General features: G+C 48.0%; 1 protein-coding gene across 1 annotated transcript in view; it reads left to right on the forward strand.

Moving 5' to 3' along the window:
* The window catches only part of LOC138565974 (E3 ubiquitin-protein ligase TRIM39-like), a 244132-nt gene that overhangs the window by 188721 nt on the left and 40438 nt on the right, over positions 1-14973 (forward strand). Inside the window, exon 5 of the mRNA XM_069643059.1 lies at positions 4435-4457. Within this exon, the coding sequence (XP_069499160.1) occupies positions 4435-4457 (23 nt within the window). The remainder of the gene's footprint in view (positions 1-4434; positions 4458-14973) is intronic.

The following is a 14973-nucleotide window of genomic DNA, read 5'->3' on the forward strand; positions in this document are numbered from 1 at the left end:
CTGAGACAGGACTTAATAGGGGGGAGTGGCATGTTTGGCACAAGAACATTTGACATTTTTTCACTCTCCTATTGCATGGATGGGATGCGAAATCACTTTATTTAGAATTACACCAGCCCCAAATAATTGCATAAACATTGTTCTTATCTATGGCCGCCAAACGATATGCCATCTTTTTATGAGGAATTTGCAGGAAAGTTTGCTTCATTGAACAAACCTAACAACTCCACCTTAGTGTTATGGGATTTTAATTGGTGGCTTGGAAATCCTCAGTATCCGGAAGCATCTCACTTAAAACAGCTCTTTGGAATACACAGTTTTATGGTTTGCAGTAAGGGGCCAACCCACAAAATGGGTAATGTATTAGACTGGGTTGTGTTGCCTAGCCCATTGTGCGTGGAACCATGTATCTGGTCTGATCACTGCTTTGTGATATTCAGCCTTAATTTGCCACGTCCTGCAATTCAGAAATCGAAAAGGAGCTACTACATAAATAATCGCGATGATCTAGAGCATTGCCTTACTAGGTTTATGGACCTGACCACCGATGATGACTCACCGCATTTTCTGGTTACAGAATATGAGAAGGGACTTAGTAGTTGGTTAGATAGAGTGCCCCAACTAAAATGAAGCTTATTAGAGAAAAAGCACATAATCGGAAGTGGTATTCCTCAGCCCTGGCGGCTCGGAAACAGGAGAAAAGGAAAGCTGAGAGAAATTGGGAAAGGAATCAGACACAGGTAAACAGCGACACATGGCAGTGTCTGGAGAAGCTTTATCGTGCTGAAATTTTGTAAGCAAAATAACATTATTTTGATTCCCAAATTGTGGCATTCAAAAATGATTCTAGGAAGCTTTTTTAAATCCTCCGAGTTTTGTAAAGGCCTAAGGCTTTGGCCCACCAGTTCTCACCAATAGAAGCAGACTGCGAAGCAGTGCATAAAACATTTGCACAGAAGATTGACGCGGCCCATGTCAAAATTAAGAATAACTTGGCCAATCCTGAGTCTGATGTCCTATTGCAAGCAGATAAGGATAGAAAAAAGGAGCGTAACCTAACTTTCTCATTTCAAGCTATCTCTGAAGAAGCCTTAGCCAAGGTCTTAAACAAAATGAGACCTACTACATGAGAAGGGGAAGCTGTTCCCTAAAGAATTATATTAGAAAACATTCAGTGTTTCCTCCCATTTCTTGTTCGTTTCATCAACACAACGTTCAGAAAAAAATCATATCCCGGACCCACAAAAAAATGTATCAGTGACCCCGCTAATAAAAAAAACAGGACTTGATTATAAAGTTCATCCAAACTATAGACCTATTACTAATGTGCCCTTCTTGTTGAAACTTGTGGATAAAGTGGCTATCGTTCAATTACAAGAACATCTGGAAAATCCTAAATGTACCAACCAAGGCAGTCTGGGTTCAGGTTATTCCATGGCACACAAAGTGCCTCGTTGGACCTGCAAACCGAGATGCTGAAAATCATGGATGATAGCAAGGCAGGGCAACTGATGTTATTAGATCTCTCAGCAGCCTTGCTCACAGACCGATTAAGGAACATCAGGAACTGTTCTAATGTAGCAGTCTCTTGGATAAAATCCTTCCTCCATAACAGAAGGTCTAAAATTGTTTGGGGTGAACCCCACTCCAAACCAAAGCAGTTGGGATTTGGAGTGCCGCATGACACTTGCCTGTCCCCAGCTCTTTTCAATGTTTTCTGCCGCCCGCTATGCAATCTGTTAGTTAAATTAGGGGTAAATATTTCCAATTACGCTGATGACACCCAGCTTATTATAGATCTTAGCGGAGAGTATGATAAAGATTCCGAGAGGATCTCTTTGATCTATGGAGCTATTTAAAAATGGATGTCAACTAATGGGATGTGCCCAAACCAATGACGCAGTGTGTATCCTAAAAAGCATACATAGGCAAGTGTCAATATCGAATCACCGAAGAAACCTGCACTGGCTACCAGTTGAGGCCAGAATTTGCTTTAATGTCTGCACCATTGTGCACAAATGTATCTATGTGCAAGCACCGAGGTACTTAAAAGAGTCCATTAATGTCTCTAGCCCTAAGAGGACGACTAGGTCAAGCGATGCAATGCGCTTGATTGGTCCAAAATGTAAACGGGCTAGAGGCCTAGGTAGATCTTTCCCGGGACAGGCAGCTGTGATATGGAGCACTCTCCCCAAGGACCTGTGAGCAGACAGTAATTTAACATCTTTTAGTAAGTGGCTGAAAACGACACTGTTTGAATAAACTTCATGAATGTGGCCTTCTATTGTAATTGACTGCGGGCTCTGGCGCCATACAAATTAATAAAATAAATCAATCAATAAATGCTTTCTGCAAGAGGAACTTGCGCACAAGCGCTGGAACGAAGCAAACCCATATGAAGCAGTGCACAACAACTGACTGTTAGATGTAAAACAGTTATTGAGCATAGGCTTAGCTTTGGGAGAGCTTTACAAGTCATGGTGAAGTACACAATGGGGATGCAGAGATACAAGCGTGCTGGAAGCTAACAACAGGCCAAGGGGAGGGTGGGCAATTGGCAGCAAGGGGTCTGCTTGCAACTAGGCAGGGAACGGGAGAGCAGATGACCCGTCTCAGGTTAGGCAGGGGGTAGAGGGTATGTGGACCTGGACGTAAGGGTGAGCCAGTCTTTGAAGAGAAGGGTCTTGAGCTCCTTTCTGAATTGTGAAACAAGTGGCTTCAGTCCAACCTAGATGGAAAGCGTTTTACTATGCCTATTAGATATGGTAAAACAGATCATGGAAAAACAAAAAGAAAAGAAAGCACAATTAAATGCAGCAGAAAAGTGGATACCAAATAATTGGCCCAAACAGCATTAAGAAACAGATCTTTACAAAATGGCTGCAGCCGAGCTTTCTCCAGGATGCACTGGTTATGCACAATGGAGCAGATGACTGGTCTCAGGCCCCCTCTCTAATTTGTATCTTCATGAACTATGGTACTAAATGAAGCTCGCCCTATCCAGACCCAAAAACGAAGTGCAATAGTCAAAAATGGTGTTAGCTAAAGGCATATTTTAGGATCTTCGACTTGGTGGAATCAATGTAAGAGAATTAGAAAAGATAAATCAATAAAAATAAAACATTATTTATTTTATGAATCCAATCATAACTCTTACACTCACATAGAGAGAGTGGCCAACATTGCTGTAACATTTCTGTAGTTTCGTCAGAACAGATCCCGAATTAGCCATGCCTGAAGTTTGGAAACCAAGGTCCAGCAAGAGTGAAGGATGAGGCTCACCCAATGTGTCTTATTTGACCAGGACAGAGCTAGACTATCATACCAGGACCCCTTACAACTGGCCCTGCAGACCTCTAGAGTTCTTCCATGATAGAAATGTGTAGTTATTTCACTTTCTCATTTGGAACATGTTGTTTTTGTGATATTACTACAAATGGAGCTCTAAAGCCTGAAATTGCAAATAGTACAATATGAAATAGACGACTGTGGGAGGCAGTCGTGCATCACATCGGCAATGGGGTGCGCAGGGGACTGGGGGGGCTTTGGTCCTATGCTAAGACATGGTCTCATCTATCCAGGCTACCAGAGCCTTCTTGAGAAAAGATCTAGGGCTATAGGCAGGCTCTGAATTTTGTTAAATTATGCTGAGAGGGAATAATATTTTACCCTTCACATTACAAACATTGTTGCACTGTATTACATACAATATGTTTTTCAAACATGGATCCCAATGTAAGTGTTAATGAAAATGTTGAACACCACTTTCTGGGGCACTTTAACGAATTCTGAAACATGCCCCATTCCAAAGCTAGTCTTTTGGGTCCTGGGATAAACAAAGCTATCTCAGACTAGGCCCACATACTACCCTCATACTACCCTTGGCAGAAGGGCGTCAATTACTAGCAGTACACGAGGTTTGGGGGAAATGCACTGCAAACATGGGGTTAAAATCACTGAGACTGGACCCAGTTCAAACTGTTTACAGATACAACTTAGAATTCTTTGGAGGTTTATAAGAAAAGCAAGCATGAGGGGGAGTCCACATGCTTCACATTGGGGCATTGGCCTGCATGGGGGCCCTGAGACTGCACAACAAGGAGGGCACCTGGTTCACTTTGTTCTCAACTGAATGCTTGGGGAGGAAATTAGAACTTTGTTGGGTGTCCTCCCTTTATCTCTCCACGTAAGTGATACAGGAACCAATCATCTTTCAGCAGTCGCTATTCAGGATGTAATTATTTTAAGGTCTGATTATTAATATACTTGTAGGAATGAATGTATGTACATATGAATTCTCAGAAGTTATGATTCTATAGGTGTGTACAAATTGAGACATCAGAATAAAGGCACCTTACAAGTGCCCATCTGTTCTAGTTCAAGACATTGTCACTCATTCGACTCTCCTCTTGCTCTCTCTCCCTTTATCTGTAGACCATGACGGACATCCTGAACAGGTAAAGTTCCACTTTCTGTTACCATGTCACCATTTGAAAACTAATCAGAACCTCTTTCTATTTAACACAGGTTAACCTCACATACCAGCCTGCAAGGCTAAAGTCAGGTGTTGCCCGTGTTTGGCTTTTGGGAGGGACTCTAAATATATGCAGTGGATGCATAGAAAAGAGGCGATTAGAGGTTAGGGACAATTGGATTGTTGAGAGCAAAGGATTCCTTAAAAGAAAGGAGTTTAAGGGAAGAATTGAAAGCTAGAATTAAGGGTATTTTTTTTAACTGTCAGGATCAAAAGCATTTCAGTGATAACGAAGGCAGCATACTGACTAGTAAGCTTACTATATTACCCTAGCAACAGGGAGAAAATGCCTTGCTGGTAAGGTAAACCAGGTGGACCCTGACTGTGTGCATTTCACGCATGAATTCTTACAAGGACACTGGGCCCTTTAGATAGGCCCTTACACCTGTTTAGTTTTCCACCCTGATGCTTTGAGTGTTACTGTTCTTTTTGAACTGTAGTGGAAACCCTAGCCCTTTTAGGGGTATACAGTTGTTTCATCAGCAGTATATTTTTTGATGAGTGTTTTGCCATGGATTTTTAAACAACAGCCTCATTCAAAAATATAGTGGGGGGAATGGGTAAGGGGATATAAGGAGTAGGGGAATGGGGATTAGGGACTATATAATAGGGGAGGGGAATTTGGGGAAACCCCCCCAAAATATATATTAAAAGAAAATCAGTTTTATTCGGTAAAACGGGTTTGGCAAAAAAAAAGCATCGAAAAAACTGGGGATGAAACAACATAGAGGTGGAATCAGAAGGGTAAATAAAGTGGTTCCAACAAAGAAATTGGGGGTCATTCCGAGTGAGGTGGTAAGGGGTTAATGGCGCTGATAATGGTGCCGCAGCCGTCAACCCCTTACCGCCTCATTACGAGTCTGCTCATGGGTCCCGCGAGCAGACCAGGGTGCGAACAACGGGCCCGTTGTTAGCACCCTCCCCATTTCCATTGAGCCTATGGGGGCTCAAATGGGAATGGGAAGGGTTCCTCGAATGAGGAATTACCGGGCCCTCCAAGGTCGGAATGGCCCGGTAATTCCTCATTCGAGGAACCCGGACCCGGTACACGGTAAGGGGGTAGCCATGCCGCTTTTAGCGGCATGGCTACCTCCTACCTTGTAATGACCCCCATTGTCTTTTACATCCGGGAGGCTGGCCAGTCCTGATTGGCCTAATCAGATTAAGAAACCCTGACACTTTATATGTATTCCCTTTCTATACACTGTTTGATCAGCCCAAGCCAGTTAGGCCGCCCTGTTTTGTTTCTGGGATATTCCCTTACCCTAGTAGCCCTCATCCGACCCTAACTTACTAAGTATATCAAATCAAATTGGTAAACCATTTACACACTGTACGTTTATAGCCAATAAGTGTGTATTGTCTCTGTGAATTTCTGTGCCTATTGTGCTCACTGATATTCTGTATGGATTGCGAGTGCATATGTTTATTACACGTATGTCTTATCTGCCCATTGCTATCCATCATATTGTTTGTGGACTGTGGTCTGTGGTTTCAAACCTTCAAGCACGCCTCATGTTAAGGGCGGCCTGCCCCACCTGGAAAGCAGTCACAACCAAAATAGCGCTCTACCTGGCAGACAACCACCATCTCTGAGGCTAACACACTGCCAGATGCCACAGCATTGTCAGATTGGAAACAAAGAGCTGCAAGAGGGAAAACAACTAGGTCCAAAAGCCTTGTGGGGTGACTATGGTGCTTGGTGCTAAATCCGTGAGTGACTCACGGGCTGGTGGCAGAATGGAGAAGATCCCTGGCTCACTCCACCATTCCACAGGCCACTGGCAAGGGGCTCATGATAGGTACCATAGAAAGCCTATTGGCCCTTTAAATGCCCACTTTGTAGGGACAGTATTGTGGGTAATACAAGCTATGGCATATGTCATATAGGGCTATGCCATAAAAACCCTGCAGCTGAGATATGTATTTTTTTTCTTGCTACATACTGTCAGTGTTCCCCAACAACAGTACCAATTACCAGTGAATCAATACACGATTCTCACAGACAGAACAGCACCATCGAAATTCAATCATCACATATGTTTGTGGCTTTTGCACATGTGTGAGACAGAATGCAACATGGCGGATTGTCTCTTTACAGCGGTGGTCTGAAAGGCTTGAATCTGACCAATGCCGGACCGATAGGGTAAATTACTCACAGGGGCAGATCCTCAAGGCCATGGGCCGGGTAGAGAAACATATAAAAGGAAGCCCAGAATACCACTGTCCTTTTTTTAAACCACAGACAGCCCTTTTTTCAAACCACAGTGCTGTTCCTCTGGTAATGTCAGGCAGAACTATGGGAATGTCTTTGTTTTCTAACCAACGGCATGCAGAAGACGACAAGAGGTGCTTTGCAGGGTCGTCCTCTGTTCTTTCTACCTTATTATCAAAGAAATATGGTCTAAAATCTAGTACCCCCAGTTTAGGAGAAAGAGCAATGCCAAAGATTAAAACTACATGGCACCCTCTTAGAGAGACATGCCCCAACCATTACGACCAACCGGATTTGTAAGGCAGAGTTTTTACCGGCTGTAAGAAGGCAGTCCCAGCCTTTAGTGCCGGAACCGTTTTGCCTCCATCACAAGAAATTGGCTAGTACAGTAAATAGAGTAAAGTCCATACCTTTTTGGAAATTCCAGACTTGCTCTACTATTTATTTTTCAGAAGTGAAAAGAGAATTCAATGCAGAGATGTTGAGGAAACAAAAGCTATCTGGGGCAGGGTTATACCGCCACCTGTACATAATTCTCTCCTAGACCCTTCTACTCCACAGGCTGACCACAGTTATCTGGGAGCAAGCCATGCGTTGAAAAACACCAATATGCACCTGAAACTCCTCTGCGTGACTGATGTGCATACCTGACAGCTCCTTGTGTATACCTGTAGCAGCTGGGACGATTACCTATGGCTCCATCACTTTGGATTAACCTAGTCCCACTTCTTTACCCTCCTATCCTGCCCTAAAAGCACTGGTAGAGGGGCAGAACGCAGAAATCGAAACCCTAAAACCTGCACTTCATCGAGCACTAACTAAGCTTACCCTCCACTGTGTCTTCTGGGGAATAAATACTCAGGGCCCGATTCATGGAATAATCTGCGCTGCAAAAACGGAACTTGCTTGCGAAATCGCGCGCAAGTCTCCGTTCGTCGATTCATGGAACACAATGCGCAAGGCTTACCCGGGACTTGCGAGGAATCCGCGCCACACTTCACGGCGACCCAACAAACGCCTTGCGCGAGACTCCAAGAGAAGGGATGGCCGGGCCTCCGCAGCCACCTAAAAAGGGGGCGGAACACAGGGAATGAGGAAGAACAAGCAAAAATGTGGCCGTTACGAGGGGCGTTCCACCATCAAACAATTGCACGCCCATAGACGCAAAACAAATGTATTCATGGAATTGAACAGGGAACATCGGCACAGGAAATCCATGCGCAAATCCAGAAACACCTACGCCACGCGATACCAGGCGTAAACGTCAACGCGCACCCAAACAAATGTATAAAAAGCACCAGCGATCAACAAACGCACGTATACAGCCACAATGAAAGCACCATTTGCTGCAGCAATCATCCTGAGACACTGCAGGAGGAGGAGGATGGCCAGGGTCCTGATCGTCCACCCAAGGACCAGCCTTTCTGGGATGCCTGACAACCAGGTCTATGGCAGGTATAGGTTCCCTCCCATATCATCCTAGAGCTGGCCACAGAGTGGGAAGATGACCTCACATCACCCACCATGTGCTCCCAACCACTGAGCCCCTTGCAAAAGGTGCTCACTGTTCTGGATTTTTTGGCCACTGGCTCATTCCCATGGACCACCGCCATAGTTGGTGGTATCTCGCAGGCCACGCAGTCACGCTGCCAACACTAGGTGTTGGCAATAATAACTGCACATCCTTCTGTCCACCGGCATATCTATATGCCCAGAACACCTGCAGAAAGGCAAGCAGTGGTCCAGGAGTTTTATGGGGGTGGCACACTTCCCAAAAGTGCCAGGTGCCATTGATTGTACACATGTTGCTCCACGTCCACCTCGCGCAACAGAGCACATCTACTGCAACCGGAAACACTGGCACTCCATCAATGTTCAGGTTGTGTGTCATGCCAAGGGCATCTTTACTGTAGTGTATGCCAACTATCCTGGCAGCACGCATGATAGTTACATCTTTAGGATGTCCCATATACAGCAGGCCCTGGAAGCTGGGAAGCATGGCAACACATGGCTGATTGGTGAGTATGAATGGCCATGCACATGCATGGATGCTGCACACAGACCCATAGACACTGTCAACAAATGACAACCATAATCACCTCTACAGGGGACAGTGCTTACCCTCTGAGCACATACATGATGATGCCCATACGCAACCCTAACGCACCTGCCGAGGTAAGATACAACACTGCCCATATTGCAACTTCGGGGCATAGTGGAGCGCAGCTTCAGAGTGCTAAAGTCACGATTCCGCTCCCTTGACCACTCTGGTGGTGTGTTGCTATATGCACCACCAGTAGTCTGCAGGATCATTGTGGCAGCATGTGTCCTGCACAATGTTGCAACACAGCGTGGCGTCCCGGTGGACATGGTGGCGACACCCCATCCACACCCACAGGCCCACTGTTTCCGTATGGCTGGGCAAAGGGCACGTGGAGGGTATTGTACAATCGGACCGAAAAAAGGTCTGACCGTACAATACGACCGAAAAATGCTACCACCAAAGGTTCGAACACCAAAAGTTCGAACTTTTGGTGGTAGCATTGCAGGTAATAAAAATAAAAAAAAATTGCAGGGGCTGTGGGGGTGTCCCTCGCAACATCCCGCTCACTATACTGTGTGGTATAGTGAGCAGGGGTTGCGGGGGAAACCCCTGTAGCCCCCGTAGTATGTAAGTGTGTTCTCATGAGAAAGGTGCAAACATTTGTTAGTTCGCACCTTTCTCGTGCAAACTATCCAGCCGCAGCAAAATCAGCCACGGTTGGATCACTTAGAATCATGTGGAGAGGCTGTGCACACAGGGCAACAGGATGGGGATAGGGGAAGATAGACAATGAATTACAACAGAGATAAATAATAGAATCAACATTACAAACAAATCATGAGAATAACTGGGAGGGGAGACAAACCTACTATGCCTTGTGAGTGTTCAGAATGTACAAGTGCACAGGGGATGGTGGTAAGGGAAAAGGTTCTGAGGTGTTCATGGAGAGGTGCTCAGGGTGAAGTGCTAAGAAAAGAAAAGATAAACGTAAGTGCAAACTCCCGTGGTGAGGCTGTGCGTGAGCAAGTGCAGTATTACACAACTGCTTGGATGAGAGATGTGGGGGACAGTGCCCCGAGGATACATAAGGGACCTGCACATCAGTCACGCTATAGTATGATTAGCAGAGAAGAGAGGAGGAGAAGGAAGAGGAGAAGAGAAAGGACTTGAGGCTTATTGGGAACTTAAGGAGGTCCTGCTAAAGACGCATAGGGAGAGCGAGGCTATTACACAGAAGGAAACCTGCCGAGGAAACTGATCGACCACCAGCTCTTTGAACAACAAACTGCTTCACACGCAGGGAGTTGTTGCCAGAGGAACGCAGGAGTCTAGAAGGCGAGTATTTGATCAGGAAGCATCATGGTAAGAATGGTTTGTTTGCACAAATATGGGGGAAATTTTTGGAACTGTATTGAATTTGATTTTATAGGTAATGAGATCTGAACTGCGGGTTAGGGTGGGTTTTGTTTCTAAAAATACTCTTGTTTTTAGTGTTTCTGTGAATTTGTATGTCATTTTTTGTGAATATGTTATTGCCTTTTCTTCTTTTTCTAAATAAAGTTTTAAAAAAAAAAGATCAGGAAGCATCGAAGATAGAGTGGTCCCCAGACCCAGATAGCACTGTGGATGATACAGACGGATTACAATGTAGTGGTGGTGTCCATTCTGGGGAGGGCTGCCTGTGGGGGATGTCCAGTCTGGAGGGGGCTGCCTGTGCATGGTGTCACAGGTGAGGGGGGGCTGAGTGGTGGTGTCCAGTCTGGAGGTGGCTGCCTGTGGGGGATGTCCAGTCTGGAGGGGTCTGCCTGTGAGTGGTGTCACAGGTGAGGGGGACTGGGGGTGGTGTTCAGTCTGGAGGTGGCTGCCTGTGGGTGGTGTCACAGTGAGGGGAGCTGGAGGATGGTGTCCAGTCTGGATGGCGCTACCTGTGGGGGCTGCCCAGTCTGGAGGGGGATGCCTGTGGGTGATGTCACAGGTGAGGGGGGATGATGAGTGGTGTCCATTCTAGAGAGGGCTACCTGTGGGGGAAGTCCAGTCTGGAGGGGCTGCCTGTGGGTGTTATCACAGGTGAGGGGGGCTGAGGGTTGGTGTCCAGTCTGGAGTGGCTGCCTGTGGAATGGTGTCCAGTCTGGAGGGGGATGCCTGTGGGTGGTGTCACAGGTGAGGGGGGCTCGGGGTGGCGTCCAGTCTGGAGGGGGCTGCCTGTGGGCACTGTCACAGGTGAGGGGTGCTGTGGGGTTGGTGTCCAGTCTGGAGTGGCTGCCTGTGGGGGCTGTCCAGTCTGGAGGGCGCTTCCCGTGGGGGGTGTCACGTCTGGAGGGGGCTGCCTATGGGTGGTGTCACAGGTGACAGGGGCTGGGGGGTGTTGTCTAGTCTGGAGGGGGCTGCCTGTGGGGGGTGTCCAGTTTGAAGGGGTCTGCATGTGGGGGATGTCCAGTCTGGAGGGGCCTGTGGGTGGTGTCACAGAAGAGGGGGCTGGGGTGTGGTGTCCAGTCAGGAGGGGGCAGCCTGTGGCGGGTGTCACATGTGAGGGGGACTGGGGGTGGTGTACAGTCTGGAAGGGGCTGCCTGTGGGTTGTGTCACAGGTGAGGGGGCCTGGGGGTGGTTTCCAGTCTGGAGGGGGCTGCCTGTGGGGGGTGTCCAGTCTGGAGGGGGCTGCCTGTGAGGGGTGATCAGCCTGGATGGGGCCGACTGTGCATGGTGTCACAGGTGAGGGGGGGCTGAGGGGTGGTGTCCAGTCTGGAGGTGGCTGCATGTGGGGGGTGTCTAGTCTGGAGGGGTCTGCCTGTGGGGGGTGTCCAGTCTGGAGGGGGCTGCCTGTGGGGGTGTCCAGGCTGGAGGTGGCTGCTTGTGGGGGTGTCCAGTCTGGAGGGGGATGCCTGTAGGAGGTGTCACAGGTGAGGGCAGCTGGGGTGGTGTACAGTCTGGAGGGGCTGCCTGTGTGGTGTGTCACAGGTGAGAGGGTGGGGGTGGTGTCCAGTCCAGAGGGTGCTGCCTGTGGGGTGTGTCCAGTCTGGTGGGGGCTGCCTGTGGGTGGTGTCACAGGTGAGGGGGGCTGGGGGTGGTGTCCAGTCCAGAGGGTGCTGCCTGTTGGGGGTGTCCAGTCTGGTGGTGGCTGCCTGTGGGTGGTGTCACAGGTGAGGGGGGCTGGGGTGGTGTCCAGCCTGGAGGGGGCTGCCTGTGGGTGGTGTCCATTCTGGAGGGGGCTGCTTGTGGGTGGTGTCACAGGTGAGAGGGCTGGGGGTGGTGTGTGGACTACAGTGGTTGATGTGCAGTAGGGGGGGTATGTGGACAGGATGGGTGATGAGGGTGTAGGGGGTGTAGCCTACACTTACAAGGGGGGCCTGCCTTATCGCTGGGGAGCAGCCTGGCCTTGCGAGGGAGGGCACGCATATTCTCTGGGTTGAGGCCTGGGATTGCAAGCTGAGGGGCGCGATGTCGCTGGGGTGCGGCCTGGGCTTGCAAGGGAGGGCACACGTTTTCTCTACGGTGTGGCCTGGGATTGCGAGGTGAGGCGCATGATTTTGCTGGGGTGTGGCCTGGGCTTGCGAGGGAGGGAGGGAACGCGTTTTCTCTGGGGTGCGGCCTGGTATTGCAAGGTGAGGTGTGGAATTTCAATGGGGTACGGGCTGGGCTTGCGAGGGAGGGCAGGCGTTTTCTCTGGTGTGCGGACTGGGATTGCGAGGTGAGGTGCGCAATTTCACTGGGGTGTGGCCTGGGCTTGCGAGGGAGGGCACATGTTTTCTCTGGGGTACGGGCTGGGCTTGCGAGGGGAGGGCACGCGTTTTCTATGGGGTGTGGCCCGGGATTGCGAGGTGAGGCACGTGATTTCGCTGGGGTACGGACTGGGATTGCTAGGTGAGGCACGCCATTTCGCTGGGGTACTGGTACAGGGGTTGGCACGCAGGCTTGCGCCATGTTAGTCCTTTAGCTTATGTTTTGGTGTGCGAGGGGTGTGTTGTGGGTGTTCCTCGCGCAGCTTGTTACTTGCGTGACGGCTAGTAGTGCGTCTTAAAATCCATGAATACGCATGGCACCCAATATTTTTTCTGACCCACGGCTTCAGCAGGGTCCTTCTCGCAGTGCGCCCCTTTCACCATTTCAGCGCCAGATTCCATGAATTAGGCCCTTAGAAGTTATCATAAACCAAACCATGTCGCCATTGCATGCATCCCTTGCCAAATGTAATGATTTTCCAGTGCATTCCTCTGCACTTACCATTACCGCTTATCAAATAGATGCCATAACGTTTTTCCTGCGCAGACTTTGACATCAAAAGAGAATATGCTCTAAATGAAGAGGCCTTACCCCCTCCTTTTGGTTTTCTTTCTGAAATAGTCTAATAAGATCCTAATACACAAGGAGTGATGCCCAAATTAGTGGATGCCGAGTTAGCTGATTATATTTAAAAGATCACTATTGTCACCACTAAGGCATTGCTGCACTCTGGACGTGAATCTTCGGAGGCTCTTTGTGAGAAGATGCTTGCTTGGCTAAGGGGGGAATTTGGTGTGTCTGACATGTTATGTAAAATCCTGAAGTCTTTGAGAAGAAGTAATATCCCTGAAAGGGACTCTACCACCAACTGCATTTTAATAGAATGCGATGAGAGGAATCTGCAGGGGTTTCTCTGGAAAAAATAGAAACTTGCAGTCTGAACTCTATTAAACAATTTTCTAAATGTACCTTAGTAATGTTTTTAATAGTATCCGGCACACAAACCTAGATGTATCTTTCTATCACTTTTATTTAGCTTGTTTGCATTTATTGGTCCTTGATGACTGTGTATGGTCATTTTTCTGAACTTGATACACTCTGTTATTAGTGTATTTGCCCTTCCTGTGGTATGTCAGTCCTTTGATACTGCAGGATCATATGCACTATACAAATAAATAAAAATACAGAGCCAGCAGGAGTGTGTGAATTTGGAGAAGCAACACATGAACGTCTGGAGAAGAAGAGGTGGAAGGTGGTACAAAGGTAGTGGGTGGGAAGGGTCATGTGGAGAAGAGGAGGAATATAAAATACAAATAATTTTATTTCTTTAATAACATCCTTTATGTCGGTCTACAGCCTCTAAGCGCAGGAGCAAGACCAGGTATTGAACCCATGCTTCTCAGAGCAGTCTTGTTTGCAAGAAAAGCATGTTGCCCCTGAGCTATCCTACCATGTCAATATCAAGAAGATGAAGGGAGAGGTTGGGAGGAGTCAAGAGGAGAAGCAAAGGAACACAAAGGAGATTAAGGAGGTGGTTGGGGAAAGCCAAGAGAAGGAGAGGTGGAACATCAAGAAGACAAAGAAGGTGGTTGGTGAGAGTCAATAGGAAATAAGGATTCTCACCACTAACATTGGTGAAGTGGTGGGGTTAAGACATCAGGGGGTTGCCGTCAGAACCACCAAGAGACAGAATGTGAGAAGTCAAAGGATGAATGTTGTTCGAGAGGGCAGCTCTGGCCCTGATAAACATACATATTTAGAGTTCAACCCTGAATCCAAAAGGGGTAAGCCTCGGATTGGTACAGGAATGAGCATGTGGCAAGGTATTGAGGAGGCACAAGAGTAGGAAAGGTCGAGAAAGAAACTAGGAAAGGTTCCCATAGGAAAGAACATGTGGTGAGGTATCGAGGAGGAAACTGGCAGTGGACTGGTGGGTGCAAATGTCAAGATCCCAGAGACATGGCTGTGACCAGAGACCCAGAGAACATCCCTGGGAAGTGCTAAGTTTGTTCCTGGCTAGGGGGGCGTGGCTACGAGGGCCATGTAGGAGGACGTGATCTGGAGGAGCTCCCGAGATCCTGTAATGATCCGGGCGAAAAAGTGTGTAATGATGGGCTGACGACCGCTGAAAATACACATGTCGGTGTGTGAATGATTGGGCCACGCGTGGTGAACTTCTGGATGGTGCAGGAGGAACGGCGGCAGAGATCGGTGCGGAAAAGATAAGGAGCGCCGGAGACGAAAGACGACACAAAATGGCCCACCAATCTACGGAACAAAGGAAGAAGCAGGCCGCACAGTGACCTAGCAAAAGGGGCGTACTGAGTGCACATTTGTCATTTGTGCAAAATACAGGTCCTCTGGGTCATGTCGAATAGAACGGTGAGGCCAAAGGCGAAACAGCCCACCTTAGACGACTTCGCTAAGACGTCCCCGGGTCAAGACAATACCAAGAGCAGGGA

This window comes from Ambystoma mexicanum, chromosome 2p (assembly GCF_040938575.1).
Source record: "Ambystoma mexicanum isolate Mex_15411 chromosome 2p, UKY_AmexF1_1, whole genome shotgun sequence".
Taxonomy (NCBI): domain Eukaryota; kingdom Metazoa; phylum Chordata; class Amphibia; order Caudata; family Ambystomatidae; genus Ambystoma; species Ambystoma mexicanum.